This window comes from Motacilla alba, chromosome 4 (assembly GCF_015832195.1).
Source record: "Motacilla alba alba isolate MOTALB_02 chromosome 4, Motacilla_alba_V1.0_pri, whole genome shotgun sequence".
Taxonomy (NCBI): domain Eukaryota; kingdom Metazoa; phylum Chordata; class Aves; order Passeriformes; family Motacillidae; genus Motacilla; species Motacilla alba.
Window position 1 is genome coordinate 43,585,281 of NC_052019.1, and position 17,093 is coordinate 43,602,373.

General features: G+C 61.6%; 2 protein-coding genes across 2 annotated transcripts; one reads left to right on the plus strand and one right to left on the minus strand.

Annotated features, from left to right (window-relative positions):
* Window positions 1-455: 455 nt before the first annotated feature.
* On the plus strand, window positions 456-1,771 carry CLDN23 (claudin 23). Its single transcript, XM_038135695.1, has one exon. The coding sequence runs from the start codon at window positions 640-642 to the stop codon at window positions 1,336-1,338; it is 699 nt and encodes a 232-aa protein (XP_037991623.1). The 5' UTR covers window positions 456-639; the 3' UTR covers window positions 1,339-1,771.
* Window positions 1,772-2,672: 901 nt separating this feature from the next.
* Window positions 2,673-16,716, minus strand: LOC119700911 (low-density lipoprotein receptor-related protein 2-like). Its single transcript, XM_038136621.1, has 33 exons — window positions 16,579-16,716; window positions 15,583-16,186; window positions 14,981-15,100; window positions 14,545-14,664; window positions 14,237-14,464; window positions 13,897-14,010; window positions 13,672-13,791; window positions 13,254-13,379; window positions 12,948-13,154; window positions 12,618-12,786; window positions 12,318-12,486; window positions 11,898-12,123; window positions 11,432-11,557; window positions 11,022-11,237; window positions 10,510-10,818; window positions 10,063-10,275; window positions 9,330-9,884; window positions 8,739-8,954; window positions 8,341-8,579; window positions 8,130-8,259; window positions 7,610-7,788; window positions 7,309-7,495; window positions 6,802-7,020; window positions 6,390-6,573; window positions 5,911-6,112; window positions 5,678-5,842; window positions 5,182-5,382; window positions 4,546-5,089; window positions 4,271-4,399; window positions 3,989-4,096; window positions 3,665-3,901; window positions 3,122-3,542; window positions 2,673-2,901 (listed from the first exon to the last, which is right to left on the minus strand). The coding sequence occupies exons 1-33, from the start codon at window positions 16,714-16,716 to the stop codon at window positions 2,751-2,753; spliced, it is 7,272 nt and encodes a 2,423-aa protein (XP_037992549.1). The 3' UTR covers window positions 2,673-2,750.
* Window positions 16,717-17,093: the final 377 nt, after the last annotated feature.

A 17,093-nucleotide genomic window follows, 5' to 3' on the forward strand; every position in this document is an offset into this window, starting at 1 on the left:
CCGTACCTGTCTCAGTGGACATCCCAGGGACTCTTCCTGCCCAGAGCCAGGCTGCTGCGTCTGCGGGTGCCCTCTGAGGGCAGCGTGGGACGGGAGGAGCAGGGCCAAGCTCAGGAGCTCTCCCTGAAGGACAAGGAGATGGGGAGGTCTCTTGGGCCAAATGTGAGAGCTGCCAGCATTTCATCTTAATTATTTTAATTCATTAGTTGACTATTTTGGTAGCAAAATAAGCTCGCATGCAGTTAACGAAGGGAGCTGTAACAGGGCCCTACGCCGCCCCAGCAGCCCGGGCACGGCCCCCATCCCGCCACCTGCGAGGGGATAGCGGGGGCCGGAGCTCCGGCACTCCCCGCGAGTTCCCGCCCTCCTGGAAGGCGCTGTCCCCGCCGCATGTGGCGGCCAGCCCCGCCCGGGCCGGGCTCCGCCCGCCGGCACCGCTTCCTGCCCGCGCCGGGCGGGGGCGGCTCCGCGGGCTGCCCGCCTCAGGGGCTCCGGGACCGCCTGAGGGCTCCGGGGCCGCCGCCGGACCCCCGCCCTGCCTGCGCCGGTGCCACAGCTCCTGTCCAGCGAGCCCCGGAGCTCCCGCTGACCTCGGGCGAGCAGAAGCCCTCCGGAGCCCGCTTCACCCACCTCCGCAGCATGCGGACGCCGGCGGAGATGATCGTGGGGCTGGTGCTGTGTCCCTGCGGGCTCCTGCTGACACTCACGGGCACGCTGGCACCCAATTGGAGGCAGGTGAGCCTCGTACCTGACCAGCCCATGGACGTCGTTTGGGAGCAGGGCATCTGGGACATATGCAGGGAGCGGCAGAGCACCCACAACCGCCTCTGCGGGCAGGCTGACGAGCTGGGCTACTTTGAGCAGGTGCCCGTGCGGGTGGCCCAAGGGCTGATGCCCTCCTCGCTGGTGGTCACCCTGGTGGGCTTGGTGGTGGCCGCCCTGGGTGTTCGCTGCTGGCGGCCGGAGCCCCGGCCCCTGGTGGCCGGCATGGCAGGGCTGGTGCTGCTCCTCTCTGGGCTGATGAGCCTCGTGCCCAGCTCCTGGTACACCCAGGAGCTGTGGGCACTGCCTGCACCACCTGGCAGCACGCTGACCGTAGGCTACAGCTTGGTACTGAGCTATTTGGGAAGCTGTCTGGAGATCCTGGGGGGGCTGGCCCTCGCCCTCAGCTTCCATCACTGCTGCAAGGAGCGCAGAGCTCCCAAAGTGCCCCCCACTCCTGTGACAGAGGCAGGGTCGTGTGCCAGTAGAGCTTACAACAATCCCTGGGACATGCTGGAGGATGAGCAAGATGGACAGCACTGGAGGAGAAGCCCACCCTGTGACTCTGACTTGTAGCCCCAGCCCCGGGACAGCGGTCACTTCCCTGGCATCAAGAGCAGTGCTGGCCCCTGCCCGTACAAGCCATGAACTTTTCCTGGGGCCCCTCTGAACCCCTCTGGGTTCTCTCTTGCTGGAAACAAGACCAAGGACCTGTTCTGAATATTTGCAACTTCCTCAAAAGCCTGCTGTGCTCCAGGATCTACAACTGTGCCAAAGCCATGCTGGATTGGCAACCAGAGGTGGCTCCAGTCCCTCCGTGCTGCTTTTACCTCATCTTCCTGTACCATGCATAGCAGCTTGGGCAGAGACAGCTCTGGTGTTCCCATGTAAGCAACATACAGGTCAAAGTGTGTAACCTTCAGAGCTGGCAGTTGGGGAGGGGAGCACCTGTCTCACATCTCTGCTCAGCTCAGGACTGTGCGAACAGCAAAATAAATTCAAAGCAATGGGTTTGTGCTGTGGGATGGTTATTGGCTTTCTGCCAGGCAGGTTGGGCTGAGGGCCAGTGGGCATGGCTCACCCAGCTTCCCTGTGTTTTGCCTGAAGCAGGGAGGAAAGGTCTGTAAAAGGGCACAGGTAGCTTTTATAGCACTTTCCCAAAGGACTTTTCCCCCATGGTCAAAATTAGCTTGAGAAGAGATTTCTCCTTCCTGGAGCGCAGCTACTTCACGGCAGAGTGGGGAGGGTGGGGGGAGGAAGATCACAGAGAAAAAAATAGCATTTATTTCCCCTTTCAAAATTAGCTTGGTGTGAGGTGGTAAAACTGGTCTCACTGGTTTGTAAGGGACACTCAGGAGGTCAGAACTCCACTATAAAATCCTTCTCAGCCCCCTGCATAACAAGGTAAAAGCCAAGCCAGCTTCCTTGCAGTTATTTGGCCAGATTCTTATACCAGGTGAGCCCAAAGCACCCTGGTCAGCAAGCTAAGCCTTGCTGCAGAGGGACAGTACTCAAGGGACAGACTCAGAGAGTGTGTTGGACTTGGAGACATCCTGATAAACCTCCCAAATGGTTTTTTGTCTGCATTCTTACCTACCTCAGGTCTTATCTAGAAAGAACAAACCAACTTCCCCTCCCCAGCCCACACAAACCACAATGGCACAAGAGATGCTGCACAACGTTCTTTTATGAAGTTACGGTGTCGATGTGAGATGGTCCTTTCCTCAGCAGGGCTGGTAGCTCCTGCAGAAATCACAGATGGGTGTATCAGGGGTGAGTCCCACCCAACCTCTCTAAGCCCACCCCACACCTTAGCATAGGGGGTTCAGCCACAGGCAGAGTGGAGCTGCCCTGTCAGACTCTAGGCACCATTGGTCTTGACCTCTCCTTCAGCAGGAGGGCAGAGCTTGCCTCAGGAGTGGGGGCCATGCCAGCACTGAGCCCTGGCACACTGCAGGGTGGCAGAGGGGTCCCTAGCAGAGCCTGCTTCAGATGCTACTCACCTCTTTCCCTTCATAAGCTTCATTCACAAATGTATCACTCTTGGGGGGAAGCTCTTCCTCCTCCTCATCCTCTTCCTCTGGATCACTTTCACGGTGGTACAGGGTCAGCACCCGAGTGGAAGCAGTGCTCGAGGTCCTGGAGAGGAGAAAATGTACACCGAGAATGGCATGGCCAACTCCTAGAGATGGGCAGATCCCAAAGTCCTACCACAACCCCTGGTAACAGCCTGCTGGGGTGATGGGAGCTTTCCATATAAGCCAGGAGTGCATCAGGACTCCACACTGTCCCTGGGCAAGGAGACCCTGTCCCTCTCTATTCCCAGTTGTAGCTGGCCCAGTCCAGCCCCAGAGCTCACCTCCTCCGCCTGTCCCGCCTCCGCATGTAGGCCAGGGCCCCCACAGCAGCAGCAGTGAGCAGCAGGAGCACGGCCACCCCCAGGACAATGGGTCCTGCCAGGGGCTGCACCTCGGCCTCCTCGCAGTAGTCGCCACGATAGCCCAGGGCGCAGTGGCACGTCACTCGGCCAGCCTCGATGGCACAGTCCCCGCGCAGGTTGCATGTCTTGCTGCTGCAGGGCACAGCCCCCAGCACTTCCTCCGTGCTGGGGGGTACCACGAAGGGCTCTCCGTGCTCCTGGGGGCCAGGGGCTGCAGATAGGCTGGGACGGGGCTGTGGAGGCTGGGGTGCAGCTATGGATGGGACTGGTTCCTGTTCTATGTGGGACATTCCTGATGGTGCCACTGCAGGGACCTGCGTCCCCACCTTCACTGAGGTGCCTGGAGGGATGGGCATGGATCAGCAGAGAATCAGGTAAGACCGCTTTCCCACCTGGGGGAGACTGGGCAGGCTGTCCCACGCCCAGGACCCCAGCACTCCCCAGATGTGGACAGGCACTCACAGTCAGACTCGTCGGAGCCATCGGCACAGTCACGGCGCCCATCACAGACCTGCTCTCTGGAAACGCAGCTCTGGAGGTCAGGGCAGGCCTGCAGCGGGGCAGGGCAAGGCGGTGCCAGCGCACACGCTGCCCCATGCACCAGGTGGTATCCGGGAGAGCAGCGGCACTGCCGCCCTGCAGGGTTGGGCAGGCAGAGCTGGGCACAGCCCCCGTTGCTCTTTGCACAGCCATTGGTGCCTGACAAAACAGCACTGGTTAGCACAGCCACCGCAAAGCACAGCTGAACCCCACAGATGCCCCAGGCTGTGGCAGTCCCAGACCCACCTTCCTGTGAGAACTGGCTGTAAATCCTCATGGCTACCAGCTCCTGCTCCATCGGGAACCACCAGTTCTCAGCCTGCTCCAGCCGGCTGTGCCAGATCTTGCTGGAGCCTGGAGACACATGGGGTCAGCACTCCTCCACCTCCTCCCACAAGGGTGCCTGAGTTGGGAGGTCCCCTAGCTTGCCCTTCACCCCACAGAGGGAAAAGCCTGCACCCCACAGGGACTGGCAGAACCCCGTGTCCTAGTGCAGTAGGAGCAGCTGGGCACAGCAGACAGACCTACCATTGGTTGAGGTTGTGCTCCAGAGCAGAAAGCCTTCTCCTATGGCAAAGAGTGAGAGACCATGCAGCCCTTCCCGCACCAGCTGGAAGCGGGATCCATCCAGCTCAACACTGCTGATGGTACCTCTCTCTGAAAGGCACAGGTGGAGAGGCTTCAGTGTGGCGACAGAGAGGGCTCTGGGCTGCCCCTCAGGGCTGTGCCAGGCTGTGATTTGCAGACTGAGCGCCTGCACCATTGCTGCCCCCTCACAGTGCCCCATCTCAGTCCTCACTCACCATGGTCTGCCCAGTACAGCCTGGTGCCAGCACTCCCAAAGGCAAGGCCAGTGGGAGCCTGGGCTCTCCTCCAGACTGCTCTGCGGCCAGTGCCGTCCATGGCCGCGCACTCTACCACGGCACCACGCCCATGGCTGCCAGCTGCTGTGACAAAGCACATGGTGGAAGCACGAGGACACAGTGCCAGCCAGGCAGCACCCTGCAGCCCCTCGCTGAGTAGTGCCAGGACCCACCGCCCCCTGGGAGCTGCCACGTGGATGGTGGGTGGCTGTCCCCCAATCCAGTAAAGGTTCCCACTCAGCCAGTCCAAGGCCAGGGATGTCACTGTGCCCTCCACAGCTACTGCCTTCTTCCAGGACAGCCGTCCCCAGTCCTTCAGGCGCAGCAGTCCAATGGAATTGCCTCCCACTTCTGCAAAGTACAAACTCTTGTCTTTCACCGCATAGTCAACAGCTGTCAGGCGGCTCACCTTGGCCAAAGGCAGGGCCCGGTGTGGGGGAAGCCCTTGGGATCCAGCTGATGTGGGCAGGTCCTTCAGGTAGACCTGGAAGAAGGAGGCAGCACTAGGATGTGGACCCCTCTTCCCTGACAGTGGCAAGAACAGCAGTCCCCAGGGCTGGCTGCAGAGGATGGTACCTGTGCCACAGCTGCTGGTGACACCAGGAGGGCAAAGGCCGAATCACGGATGGGCAGACAGGTGGTTTCATTGGCGGCCAGCGTCAGCCCAGTGGGGCAGCGGCACTGCCCAGTGTGCCTGGCGCTCAGCAGGCACAGGTGGGAGCAGCCACGCATCTCACACGGATTGGGGGCCACAGGGCGCAGGGCTGGGTGCATCACCTGTGGGACAGCAGGCTCAGCCTCAGCTCCGTCAGCACCCGCTGGCAGAGCTGAGCACGGCTGACAGCACGCTGTGCTCCCAAGGCCCACACACAGCCCAGCTCGGGGCAGGAGGGTGAGGCAGAGATGGTCCCAGAGGACCAGAGACACTTGGCCACAGAGACTGCTGCTCAAGGACCACTGGGATGGGGGCACAGCTCCCAGCGCCTCCTCACTCAGAGGACAGTAGTACTGTGCAGGATGGGAGATCAGCAGAGCTGGCACAGCAGGGCTTGGGGCTCCTCCAAGAAGATACCTGGAGGCCATGGGGCTGCCCGTGCCGTTTGAGCAGCACGGTCCTGTTCTTGCCGCTGGCCTTGTCCACCTGCTGCACGGACCATGTCTTCCTCTCCGACCAGTAGAGCTGCCCCTCGCACACAGCTGCTGCAAAGGGGCTCTGGACCCAGTGCAGCTTTAGCACCTGTCAGAGAGGCTGTCAGTGCCCACCCTGGTCCACATCAGAGCCCCATCACCAGTGCCCCACCACACCTTCACACTGCTGCCATCCAGACGTGCAGAACCAACACTGCCCAGCTTCTCATCCAGCCAGAAGATCCTCTGGGTGGGGAGGTCAAGGGCCAGTGCTGTGGGCCAGCCCAGTCCCTGGGCCAACAGCACGTGCCGCCAACTCCCATCCATGCCCGCCTCCATCAGGCGTGAGTGGCTCCCCACCTCGGACCAGTACATCAGCCTGGTGGGAAGACAGGTACAAGACTATGGACTTGACAAAGCATCGACCCAGCACCAAGGCAGCCCAGAAAAGCAGCCTAGAGCTTCCCATCTCATCATGGGTATATTGAGAGCTCCATGCAGGGCAGGGGCAGGTGTCTGGGCTTTTTCTTTTCCTGTCATGCAGTCCCCACAGCACCAAGGTGAGGCCATCCCCCCTCTCATCTACCTACACAGAGGAAAATAGGGCAGGACAGGGATCGCAAGGAGGTCCCAATGTCCTCTTGTCCCACACTCACCCTGCCAGAGGTTGGAGCACCAGAGAGTGGGGCTGGTCCAGGTCTCCATCTATCACCACAGTGTACTCTGGTGTCCCTTGCCAGGTAGCCCCCAAGCGAGTGGCCAGCACCTGCCCTGCTACTCCATCTGTCCAGTACAGGTTCCTCCCAAGCCAGTCCACTGCTATACAGTCTGACCTCACACCTGAAACGCATCCAAGAGGCAGCACCTGTGTGGGGTGACAGCTGCATGGCCCTTTGGCATAATGCTCCCAGCCCAGATCCCTCCATCCCAGAAGCTCTGGCTCCTCCCAACCTTGCTCCCAACTAGCGCTTCTCCACATAAGGGATCACAGCTTGGCACCCCACTGCAACCTGAAGGCTGCACAGTGAGGGAGGCCAGCCCTGCTAACCCCACATTGTCACAACCCACCTTTCACCAGTGTGCCTTTCTTTCCCGAGTTGAGGTCCTGCCAGCGGATGCTCTCTGTGGCCAGGTCCATCCAGAAGATTTTCCTCTCCACCAAGTCATAGTCGAGTGAGAAGACAACACGATCCTTGTCAGTGGCCAGCACCACCTCCTCATGGCCACTCCGCAGGCCATAGGACAACACCTCGGACTGCACAGCCACCAGCAGCTTGGGCTCTGATCCTGGGGTAACACAGAGCCACACAGACCCTGCTCAGCACTACTGGTCCCATGGTCCCAGCACACGCAGGCAAGGGAAACAGCACTCACAGGCACTGGAGCTTGCTGGGACTCAGCCCTACCACACAGGATGTTCTCAGATAGTGCAGATGGGTTTTCTGACCAGCCATTTACAGGACTACAAGGTTTCCCATGGGCAGCAGACACAGGGGGACAAGTATCCACCAGCCCCTAGTGTATCTTAGAGGGCCAGGGCCAGCCTCAGCACTGCTTGGCCACCCCAGGACTTACCAGTGAGTTTGCAGGTGTGGCCATCGGGCTCCAGCAGGTAGCCAGGGAGACAGCCACAGCTGTAGGACCCTGGGGCATTGAGGCATGTCTGGCTGCAGGCTCCCTTGCCCCACTCCGTGCACTCGTCTATGTCCATGCAGGACAGACCATCCGCACCAAGCCGATAGCCTGGGCCACACCAGCACCACTGGGGGAAAAGGAACCATCAGCTGCCTACCCTGGGGACACGAGGCTCCCTTCTGCAGCTGGAGCAGGGCATCATGGTATGACAAGCCCCTGCCCCAGGGCTGCTGGCACTCACAGGGCCCTGGGGCGAGGGGTAGCAGAGATGAGTGCAGGACCGCTGGCAGGGCACAGAGCAGTTCCCCCCCTCGTCTGAGCCATCCGCGCAGTCCTGCCGGCCGTTACACACCAGGGATGCATTCAGGCAGGACCCCAGCCCACAGGGGTACTCATTACTCTGGCAAGGAGCAGGGTGGCCTGCAGGGACATGCAGGGAAGGCTGCCCTGAGCCTCATCCACCAGCTCCTTTTGCCCATTTGGGGCAGATTTAGCTGCTCCCAGAGGCTGCCCAGAGCTCACTGCAGCCACATCCAGAGCTGTGCCAGTAGCCTGGCTTCAGGCTATATTAAACCAAAGGCCACTGGCCCCTGCAGGGAGAACAGCTACTCAGGACCTGGAGCCACCACAGCTGCTGGGAATAGGCAGCTAGCATATGGGGCCATTCACCTCAGCACAGACACATACCCATCTCCCTCCATGCTGGGCACCCACCAGCCACCCCTGGGTGAGACAGGGAATAAAATAAGGGTGTTGCTCACAGCCAGCCTCATCGCTGCCATCAGTGCAGTCAGTCTCTCCATCACAGCGCCAGACATCGGGGATGCACTCACGGCCACGGGAGCAGCCCCACTGCTGGTCCTCACACAGCTCTTCCTCCCAAGGGCAGCCCTGCAAGGCAGAGGGTGAAAAAGACTACCTGCCCTCCTGGGCATGCGTGGGGACAGGCTGTGTCCCCATTGCTCCACTCACCTGCTCGTCTGAGCCATCCCTACAGTCAGCAGCACCATCACAGCGCCAGGCCTCTGGCACACATTCTCCACTGTGGGAACACGTCACCTCACCCTCACGGCAGAGCAGCGGCCGGGGCACAGCACAGCCCTCCTCATCCGAGCCGTCCTGGCAGTCGTGGTCACCATCGCAGTGCAGGGCCAGGGCCACGCACTGCCCACTCCGACAGGAAAACTCAGCCGGACCACACTCCTTCAGCACTGTGGGCAAAGGCCAGGGCTGAGCAGGGGCACTGTCCCCATCCTCTCAGCAGGTAGCTCTGGGCAGTGCCTGCTCCAGGACCCACAAGAAACCTAGTGCATCCAGCTGTGGGGCAGACAACTCCAAGAGTCTGTCCCGTTCAGCCCCAGAGGTCTTACCACAGCCCTGCTCATCCGTGTGGTCCAGGCAGTCAGCATGGCCATCACACAGCCAGCTCCTGGGGATGCAGCGGGTGGCAGCGTCGCAGCGCAGGGCACACTCCTGCGTGGGGGTCCAGCAGCCCGTCTCATCCGAGCCATCAGGACACTGTGGCACCCCATCGCAGCGCTCTCCCGCCTCGACGCACACGGCTCCGCTCGCACAGTGGAAGGCCCCTGGGGAGACAAGGGCCTTTGCACTGCCTGCAAAAGGCAGCCAGGGTGCCCAGACCCTCTGCTAGCCCTCCAGTGACCTAGAAAGGCCCCACAAGGGACAAGGCTTTGTTTGTGGCAGTCTCAACTCAGCCACATCTAGGCCACTGTAAGCAGTGAGATCAACTCTATCCTTTTCCAACAGCACTTCAAGCCCAGTGTCATGCCCAGAAGGAACCAGTATGTCACATGACAAGCATCAGAGCCAGGACACAGACTTTACCAGTCCTGTAAAGTCCTGTACAGACTTTACCTGTCCCAAAAACCCCACCAGGAAGCAGCCAGAAGCCCTGGCACAGGGTGACCCAGCTGCACAGGGGACAGAAGAATGGCTCCTACCTGGGGTGTTGCAGAGCTGGGCGCACCCGTCCTCATCAGAGCCATCTGCACAGTCCTTCTCCCCATCACACAGATACTCCTGGGCCACGCACCCAGTGCCATCACGGCAGGGCACATGAGTGCGAGAACAGGACAGATGGAGAACTGGGGTCAGGGGGTGTGCAGTGCTGGACTGGAGGGGTGGGGTAGGTGTCACTACCCGTGCAGAACTGTTTGAGCGTGGGGTGGTTGTGGTTGGCTGTGGGGCAGTGAGCTTTATTGTAAAAGACCGAGTGGTGCTGGTGGCTGGCTGCACAGTGGTAGTCTTGGTCAGTGTGGTCTGGGCAGCGGTTGGTGCAGCGGTGGTCTTCTTTGATGTGGACTGTCTGGTGGTGGTTTGTGATGTAGTAGCCTTGCTGGTTGGTGCAAGAGTAGTGCTGAGTGCAGTGGTGGTCTGGCTTGGCGGTGGTGTTGTGGTGGAGGTGGCAGGCCGAGCAGCAGTGGTGCTTGTGGTTGTCCTCATAGCGGTGGTCACAGGTGAAAGAAGTGGCACGGCAGACCCTTTGCTTGGTGGCACTGGCAGAGGATTTGGGATTTGTTGGGACCGTGCCCTCCCCACACTCCAGATTCCTCCCAGAGCACCCCACATGACCAGCAGTAGCCAGACACCCTGCCACAGCTCATTGTAGCACGGGCCACCCAGCCCCGTCAGGTACAGCAGCAGCACCAGGCACAAAGCCATGGCCACTCTTACCAGCCTGCAGCTCTGAGCCCACGAAGGCCACCACTCCCTGCACACCTGCTGCCGGCAGGGACAGCACGAGGGCCAGCGTCCTCCGGTCCCACAGCAGCAGAGCTGTCCCATTTGCTGACACCAGGTATGGCTCAAAGGCGGCCACGAGGCCATGGGACCAGCCGGGTGCCAGGGTGACTGCTTGCTGCTTTGTCAGACTCAGCGCCTGCAGGCCTGTGAGGTAGAGGCATGGTAGGACCTGGAGCCTGCCCGCACCCCTCATGGCTCACCCTGCGCCCCACAACCCACAGCTATGGCAGGGACCTCATGGCTGAGGCCAGGGTCCTGAGTCTGCCCCACGAGCATCCCACTGCCCAGGCAGGGAACTGCTGTGTGTGGGGCATGGCTGATCACCCCTGCCTACATCCACCACCTCCCCTCCCTGCTTCAGATACTACCACGGCTCACCAAGGGCTGAGCTCCAGAGCACGCTGAAGGCTCTGCTGTCCATGGCCGCAGGCAGGTCCCCAGGCCACGTCTCATTCCAGGCATCCCACGGAGCACCCCCTTCCAGGCTCAGCGCCTGCAGGGGTTGCCCACGGGCCAGCCAGTACAGAGCACCACGCTGCCAGTCCAAGAAGAGGTGCTGGATGCTGCTGCGAGCACGGTGCAGGATGCGCGGGGCCTTGTCAGATGTCCGGATCACCCCGATGTCCCTCCGGTTACATGCGAGCCAGTACAGGTCCCCCGAGCGGATGTCCACACGGGCAGAGCAGACTTGGCAAAAGCAGGCAAGCAAGCAGTTATGAGGCTGTCCCATGACCCTGCACCTCTGCCTGGGTGCCCCTAGACCCTAAACCCAGGGCACAGCTGAGCACTGCCTCAACATGGCCTCACTGTGCTCTGCACCCAGGAGATTCTCAGGCGTCAGGGAGTATCAGGAAGGGGAACGTGCCCTCTATCACCCCATAGGGTCTCACCTGGCAGCCCAGTCACAATGGCCTCTCTCCAGCCAGGGTGACCCACAACACGCAGCAGAGTCCCACGGTCATCTGTCCCATAGAGCACTGACCTCTGCCAGTCCACATCTTGCAGGTGGAGGGGCTCCTGCCACTCCTGCACCTGTTTGGTGTGTGCTCCAGGGCCCACATGCACCAGGAAGATGGACTTTCCTGATGCATACACAATGGACAGCTCTGTAGGGCATAAGGGCAGTGTGTGAGCACAGCCCCAGGGACACTCGATGGGGTCACCAGAATGAACCAAGACAGAAATGTCACAGTACTGGTGTGTGCTGGGAACCTCATCCCACCAAAGTCACAGCTCTTTATGGCCCTCCTCCGACTTCCACACGGATGTATACCACCCCAGAGAGCCAGACCCTGCTCACCTGCACACTTCCCCGAGGGCAGGAGGAAGAGGCCCTCTGGACATGCACACTTGTAGCCCCGAGGGTGCACAGGGGACAGAAGGCAAAGGTGACTGCACAGGCCCAGAGCACATGCAGCAGTGTCCCCTGGGAGCAAGAGGATGTTAAAAGCTCAGGCAGTCATGACCCCAGTACCTCTCCCAATCCCCAAAAACCACAGACAGTCCTGGGACTGGATAAGGGCTGGAGGCGGGGTAGCGACGTCATGTGAGTTAAGGGGTCTACCCAAAGACATGGGCCTTTCCTACAGTTTTATAGTTCCCCTCTGTACCAACCCCACAACCCCTCATCACAGCACCAGGCAAACCATTGGGCAGGACCTGGTGAGCTCCAGGACCCAGTGAGCCTTCCCTACCACCCAGGGATGTAGCGGGGGTTGCTGCCATGCTGCCAGCCCTGCAGCAGTGCAGCACCTGCAGGTACTCACTGGGAGGCTGCTGCAGTGCATGCAGCACAGTGAAAGCTGAGACAGAGGCACGGAGCAGCACTGCGTGCTCCTGGGGGGAGGCCCAGGTGGCTGACACCAGCTCTGTGCCATCAGTCCAGAAGAACCGGCTCTCAAACACAGCCAGGCCCAGCGGCTCCGTGTGGCTCCGCAAAACAGCGTGGAAGGAGTGCCGCCCGCTGCCATCCACCCGCAGTGTCTCGATGGACTGGGGACAAGGCAAGGCACAGTGACCATGTGGCAATCCCACACCTTGGCCCTTCTCCTTCCAGCCCAGGGATGTATGCCAGACCTAGGCAGCGCTCCCTGCTCCCTCCCATGCTTTGGCCATGGACACAGTGGAACCAGGGCCACCCTCCCAACTCCTACCTCATCATCTCCCTGGGTGCCCCTCATCCCTACCTCCTTGTACTCGCTGATCCAGTACAGCCTGCCAGCCACATGGTCCAGGCTCAGCCCCACAGGCTCCTCCATGGACACAACTGTGAGCTCCCGCCGGTTTGAGCCATCCATGCCGGATGCGGCAATGATTGTCCGGCCCCTCTGTCCACGGTTGACCCAGTACAGGGACCTGGGGGCAGGCACTCAGCACCCACTTCACAGGATAATACCAGTGCTGCCATAGCCCCGCAGCAGGCACCGCATGGTCAGCAGCAGCACTGCAATCCCAGAAGCCTAGGCCAACCCTGGCTCACTGCTCACCTTGCAGCTGGATGTACTGTCAGCTGCTCTGGTGCAATGTCCTTCCCCAGCACCGTCACGTAACCACGGCCATCACCCAGCCCTGCACAGATGGCTGGAGGATGGCTGCTGGCCCAGTACAGCTGCCCTGTGAACCAGTCCACAGAGATGCTGTTCACCTCTCCGGCATCTGTAGAGACAGAGCAGTTTTAAGGCACACCTGCTCCAGGCTGTGTGGCAAACTCAGGCTGCCCCTTCCTCAATACAGGAAAAGCAGTACTGGGGTGGCAGGCCAGCTCTAAGCACCATCTCAGCACTGCTACAGCACCCAGCATGCTTGGTCCTCCTCACCTGCATAGAGAGGCTGTGTGCCTTTCCCTGGGTGGTGAACACGGAGCTCTCCATCCTCTGTCAGCCAGTAGTAGGTTTCTCGGAGCAGGTCATACACCAGGGCGCGGGGCTCCGTCTCAGTGGAGAGCAGGGGCCGGTAGGCTTGGGTCCGTACATCCAGAAGGGCCAGGTCCTGTCCCACGGCCACCAGGATCTGTGTTGAATTGTCTGCCAGGGTGAGAGGAAACTCACTCATTGACCAGGGACATGGCTAGCAGGGGGCACTGCCCAGCCCTCATCCAGCCTGGGCTCCCCTCCTCTCCCTACCTGTCACCTCGCAGGCGGTACCATGCCGCAGGGTGTAGCCCTGGACACAGGCACAGCTGAAAGTGCCTGGGGTGTTGGTGCACAGCTGGCTGCAGGGGCTGTACTCCAGGGAGCACTCGTCCACATCTGCACAGATAGGTGAGGTCAGCAGCCTGCCGCAGAGCTGCCCCAGACAGATTGCCATTGCTCCCCTGGGACTACAGGCAAGCTGCCTAGATACCAGAACATGGGCCTCAAAATGCACCAGCAGCTGCTGGGACATTATCTAGACACAATCTTTACGGGACCAGGTGTGACACACAGGCAGGAGCAGGGCAGAGGCAGGTGCTTCCCCAGAAGCACGGGCTCTGTGGAGACACTGCTGTCAGTGGCCAAGGCCACACATCACGGAAGCACATGCACCCTGACCTCCCCTTACCAGCACAGCTTTGCCCATCTGCCTGCAGCACCCAGCCAGCCCCGCAGGAGCACTGCACTCCCCAGTGCGTGTCAGTACACGTCTCTGCACAGCCCCCGTTGCGTACAAAGCAGCTCCGACCTGTGGGGATGCAGCAAAGGGTGACGTGAGGCAGGACAGCGCTGTGGCTCCCCTCCCTCTGTCCCCACCCAGATGGGCAGCAGGCAGCAGCTGCATGTAACTTACCACATGTGCTGGGCTCATCCGTGCCATCCAGGCAGTCATCCTTGTCATCGCACATCAGGGACTCCAGGATACACTTGCCCTCATCACACCGCACCATGCCAGGTGTACAGGGGGCTATGGCACACACAGCTTATGTCAGCAGGGCAGACCAATACACTGGGCACAGGGAAACCGTGGGTCCCAGCCTCATGGGGAGGCCCTGCAAAGCATCAGCAGCTTCCTAGGAAGCTTGCCACCATCCCAAGGGAAGCTGGGGCCCAGGAGAACAAAGCACTCCCTAATTCACACATGGCCAAGACAGGTCTCACCCTATGGAGGAGCATCCAGTGTTCTTGCTTACCGCAGACATCTTCATCTGAGGAATCACCACAGTCGTCAATCCCATTGCACTTCCACTCAGCCATGATGCACACCCTGTTCCTGCACTGCCACTGCCCAGGCAGACAGGGCTGCTGGGGACACCCCTCCTCGTCCCAGCCATCCTCACAGTCTTGGTGCCGATCGCACAGCTCCCAGTGTGGGATGCAGTGGTGGGTGCCGGGACACTGCACCTTCTTTGACCCGCACACTGAGGAAACAGCGCAGCACTCACCAGCCTGCCCTGCATCCCCAGCCACCCCCCGTCAGCCCCCAGCAGGGAGTACATACCACAGTCCTGCTCATCAGAGCCATCCAGGCAGTCAGCAGCACCATCACAGCGCCAGCTGCTAGAAACACACCGGCCGTCGTCACACTGCCAGACATGGGGGTCCCCACCACAGGCAACATCTGCAGGGACAACACACAGTCACTGGGACCTAGTGCTGCAGCAGAACAACAAGGTTCCACTTCATCCTGGCACGGGACAGGTGCTGGCAGTGCCCAAGGAGCACACAGTTCCATGATGTGCTCTCATGCCACAGATATTCCCAAGGATCTCTGGAGCACATATGTCCTTGCAGGATACTACACAGGCAGAGCCGGCAAAGACTGAGGTGCCTCTGTCCTATCCTGCCCCACCACTCCCCAGAGCACCAGGGCCCCTTGATGTCTGTGCAGCGCAGCTCCCCAGGCCACCCCACGGCACCGGATGAGTGCCACTCACCGCACTGCTCGTCCGTGCCGTCAGGACACTGCTGCTCGCCATCGCAGAGCCAGGGAACGGGGATGCAGCCGGAAACGCAGGCGGCCTGGCGTGAGGCTGCACACGTGGGGCTGGCAGCCGCTGCGGGCAAGAGGGAGCCGGGCCCGGGATCAGGCGGGGCGGCCGCAGCGGGCGTCCACCAGCACAGCCCCCCTGCAGCTCCCCGCCTGGGGGTCCCGGCACAGCCCAGTACGGGGAAGGACCAGTCCCATCCAGGGGCACCTCTGGATCGCCTCTGGGGCTGGAAGGAAAACTGCACCTCTCGTCCCCACTCAGGGAAGGCAGGGACCCCCCAAGCCTTTTAGGCAGCGGTACAAGGCCCCTCGGGACACAGGGTCCCCATGCCGTCAGGGTGACAAGTATGCACTGGCGTCAAGGACACTCCAGCGGGAGATGAGTAGAACGGGGACATCCTCAGTGGCAGGGGAGGATGGACCCCCCGCCACTGCCCATCGCGGGGGGGATGAGCAAGCTTCCCTGATGCGGCAGGCGCCCACCGCAGCCCCTGGGGATGAGGCAGGGATTTCCCCCCACCAGCCCGCCCCCCCTCGGTCCTGGCTCACGGGCGCGGCGTGTCCCGGCGCCAGCGGCGCTCCCGGCCAGCAGCAGCAGCGGCAGCGGCGGCAGGAGGATGCTGAGGAAGACGAGCACCCGGCGGATCGGCGGCGGGGGTCGGCCCATGGCGGCGGCGGCGGGGAGGGGCGGCTCCGGGGGCCCGGCCGGCGGAGGGAGCGCGGAGCCGCGGCCTCCGCCTTTATGTCCGGGCGCGGGCGGCCATTGGGCACCGCGGGTACCGCCCGCCGCCCGCGGAGACCCCCGCCCGCCCCGCCGCCGCGGGGGCTGCGCCGCGCTGCCCCGCGGAGCCCCCGGCCGGGACGCGGGGGTGGCCGGCCTCGGGCGGGGCAGCTGCGGTCCCGGGCCGGGCGCTCTTGGGCTCCGTCGCCCGCCAAGAGCTGAGGGGCACGGGGGGACCCCTGTCCCCCGCCCTGCCTCGTCCCGCCGGGCGGGGGCTGTTGTGAGAGCCAGCCGTGAGAACCGGGCCCGCAGCACCTGCGCCGGCCGTGGGAAGGCAGCGACGGCCTTGAACGCGGGGGCACCCCCCGAAAACAGGGGCTGCGCGCACCCCCCGGCCGGCCGGTCTCGACCTTGAGCGCTGTGAAAGAGCCGCTGGAGCACAACAAGGAGAGCGAGAGCAGCGGCCGGGGGAGGAAAACAGCCCGGCGAGAGGATAAGGCACCTGCCACTGCCTGGGAAAGGAGTCCCATCCACCAGGCAAAGCGGGGGAATCGCGCAAGCCGCGGAGATGGCCCCGGGGCACGGGAGTTTGCGGACTGCTCGCTACACGCCCGCGGGAAACTGCCGGTGTGCTGCCCTGTTGACTTGTCTCCCGGCCAGCTGTGCGTGGTGTCATGAGTGTCTATCTACCCCCAAGACTGGTCTGTACTCCAAGCACATCCATGGCCTGTGGGTGCTGTGCACTCATCCTCTCCAGCCTCCCCATCAAACCTCCCCGCGTGAGAACTGAGCCTAGAAAGCTGCTGCAGTGGGTGCACGCTTACTGACACCACTGTCTTTCTGTGAGACCTTCTGTACACGTTTTCTGGCTTGCTCAGAAAGGGAAGCTCCAGGATGAGCTCCTGTGTGCTGCAGAAGAGATGGTACCAGCCACAGGGCTGGCCCAGGAAGGGCTCTGACATAGCCAAGTCAGCTGGAAGCTCAGGGCAGAGACACCCTCAGGCAGATGGAAGGACCAGGGTGTTGCACAGCTCTGGGTCAGGAGGCCCAGTGCACTGGCACAAGGGAGACACCCCGGGCCAATGGCATGACATTTGTCCTGGGGTGTGGTGGCCACACCCAGCTGTCTCTCTGGGCAGCATCCCGGTAGCTCTGGGCAACTGACTTCCTCAGGCACTCCCCAGGAAACACAAGTGTGCAGATCCCAGAGATCACAAGCATCTTTGTGGCAGGAACACCTGGCAAAGTGGTTCCTAGTGGTCAGGGGAGAGAGTAGAAAGGACAGAGCAGCATCCAAGCAACTCCAAGACTATCCAGAAAGCTCCCATGACCTCCTCAC

Bases quoted from the DNA above. Each gene is read 5' to 3' on its own strand.
- CLDN23 (XM_038135695.1), top strand. From the start codon at position 640: ATGCGGACGCCGGCGGAGATGATCGTGGGGCTGGTGCTGTGTCCCTGC.
- LOC119700911 (XM_038136621.1), bottom strand. From the start codon at position 16,716: ATGTCAGAGCCCTTCCTGGGCCAGCCCTGTGGCTGGTACCATCTCTTC. The intron at 15,101-15,582 runs GTGAGCCAGGAC...TCTTGCCCGCAG, and splicing joins CGCCGGGACACGCCGCGCCC to CGGCTGCCAGCCCCACGTGT. The intron at 8,260-8,340 runs GTGAGTGGAGCA...TCTGCCTTGCAG, and splicing joins GGGATGGCTCAGACGAGCAG to GGCTGCCCTTGGGAGGAAGA.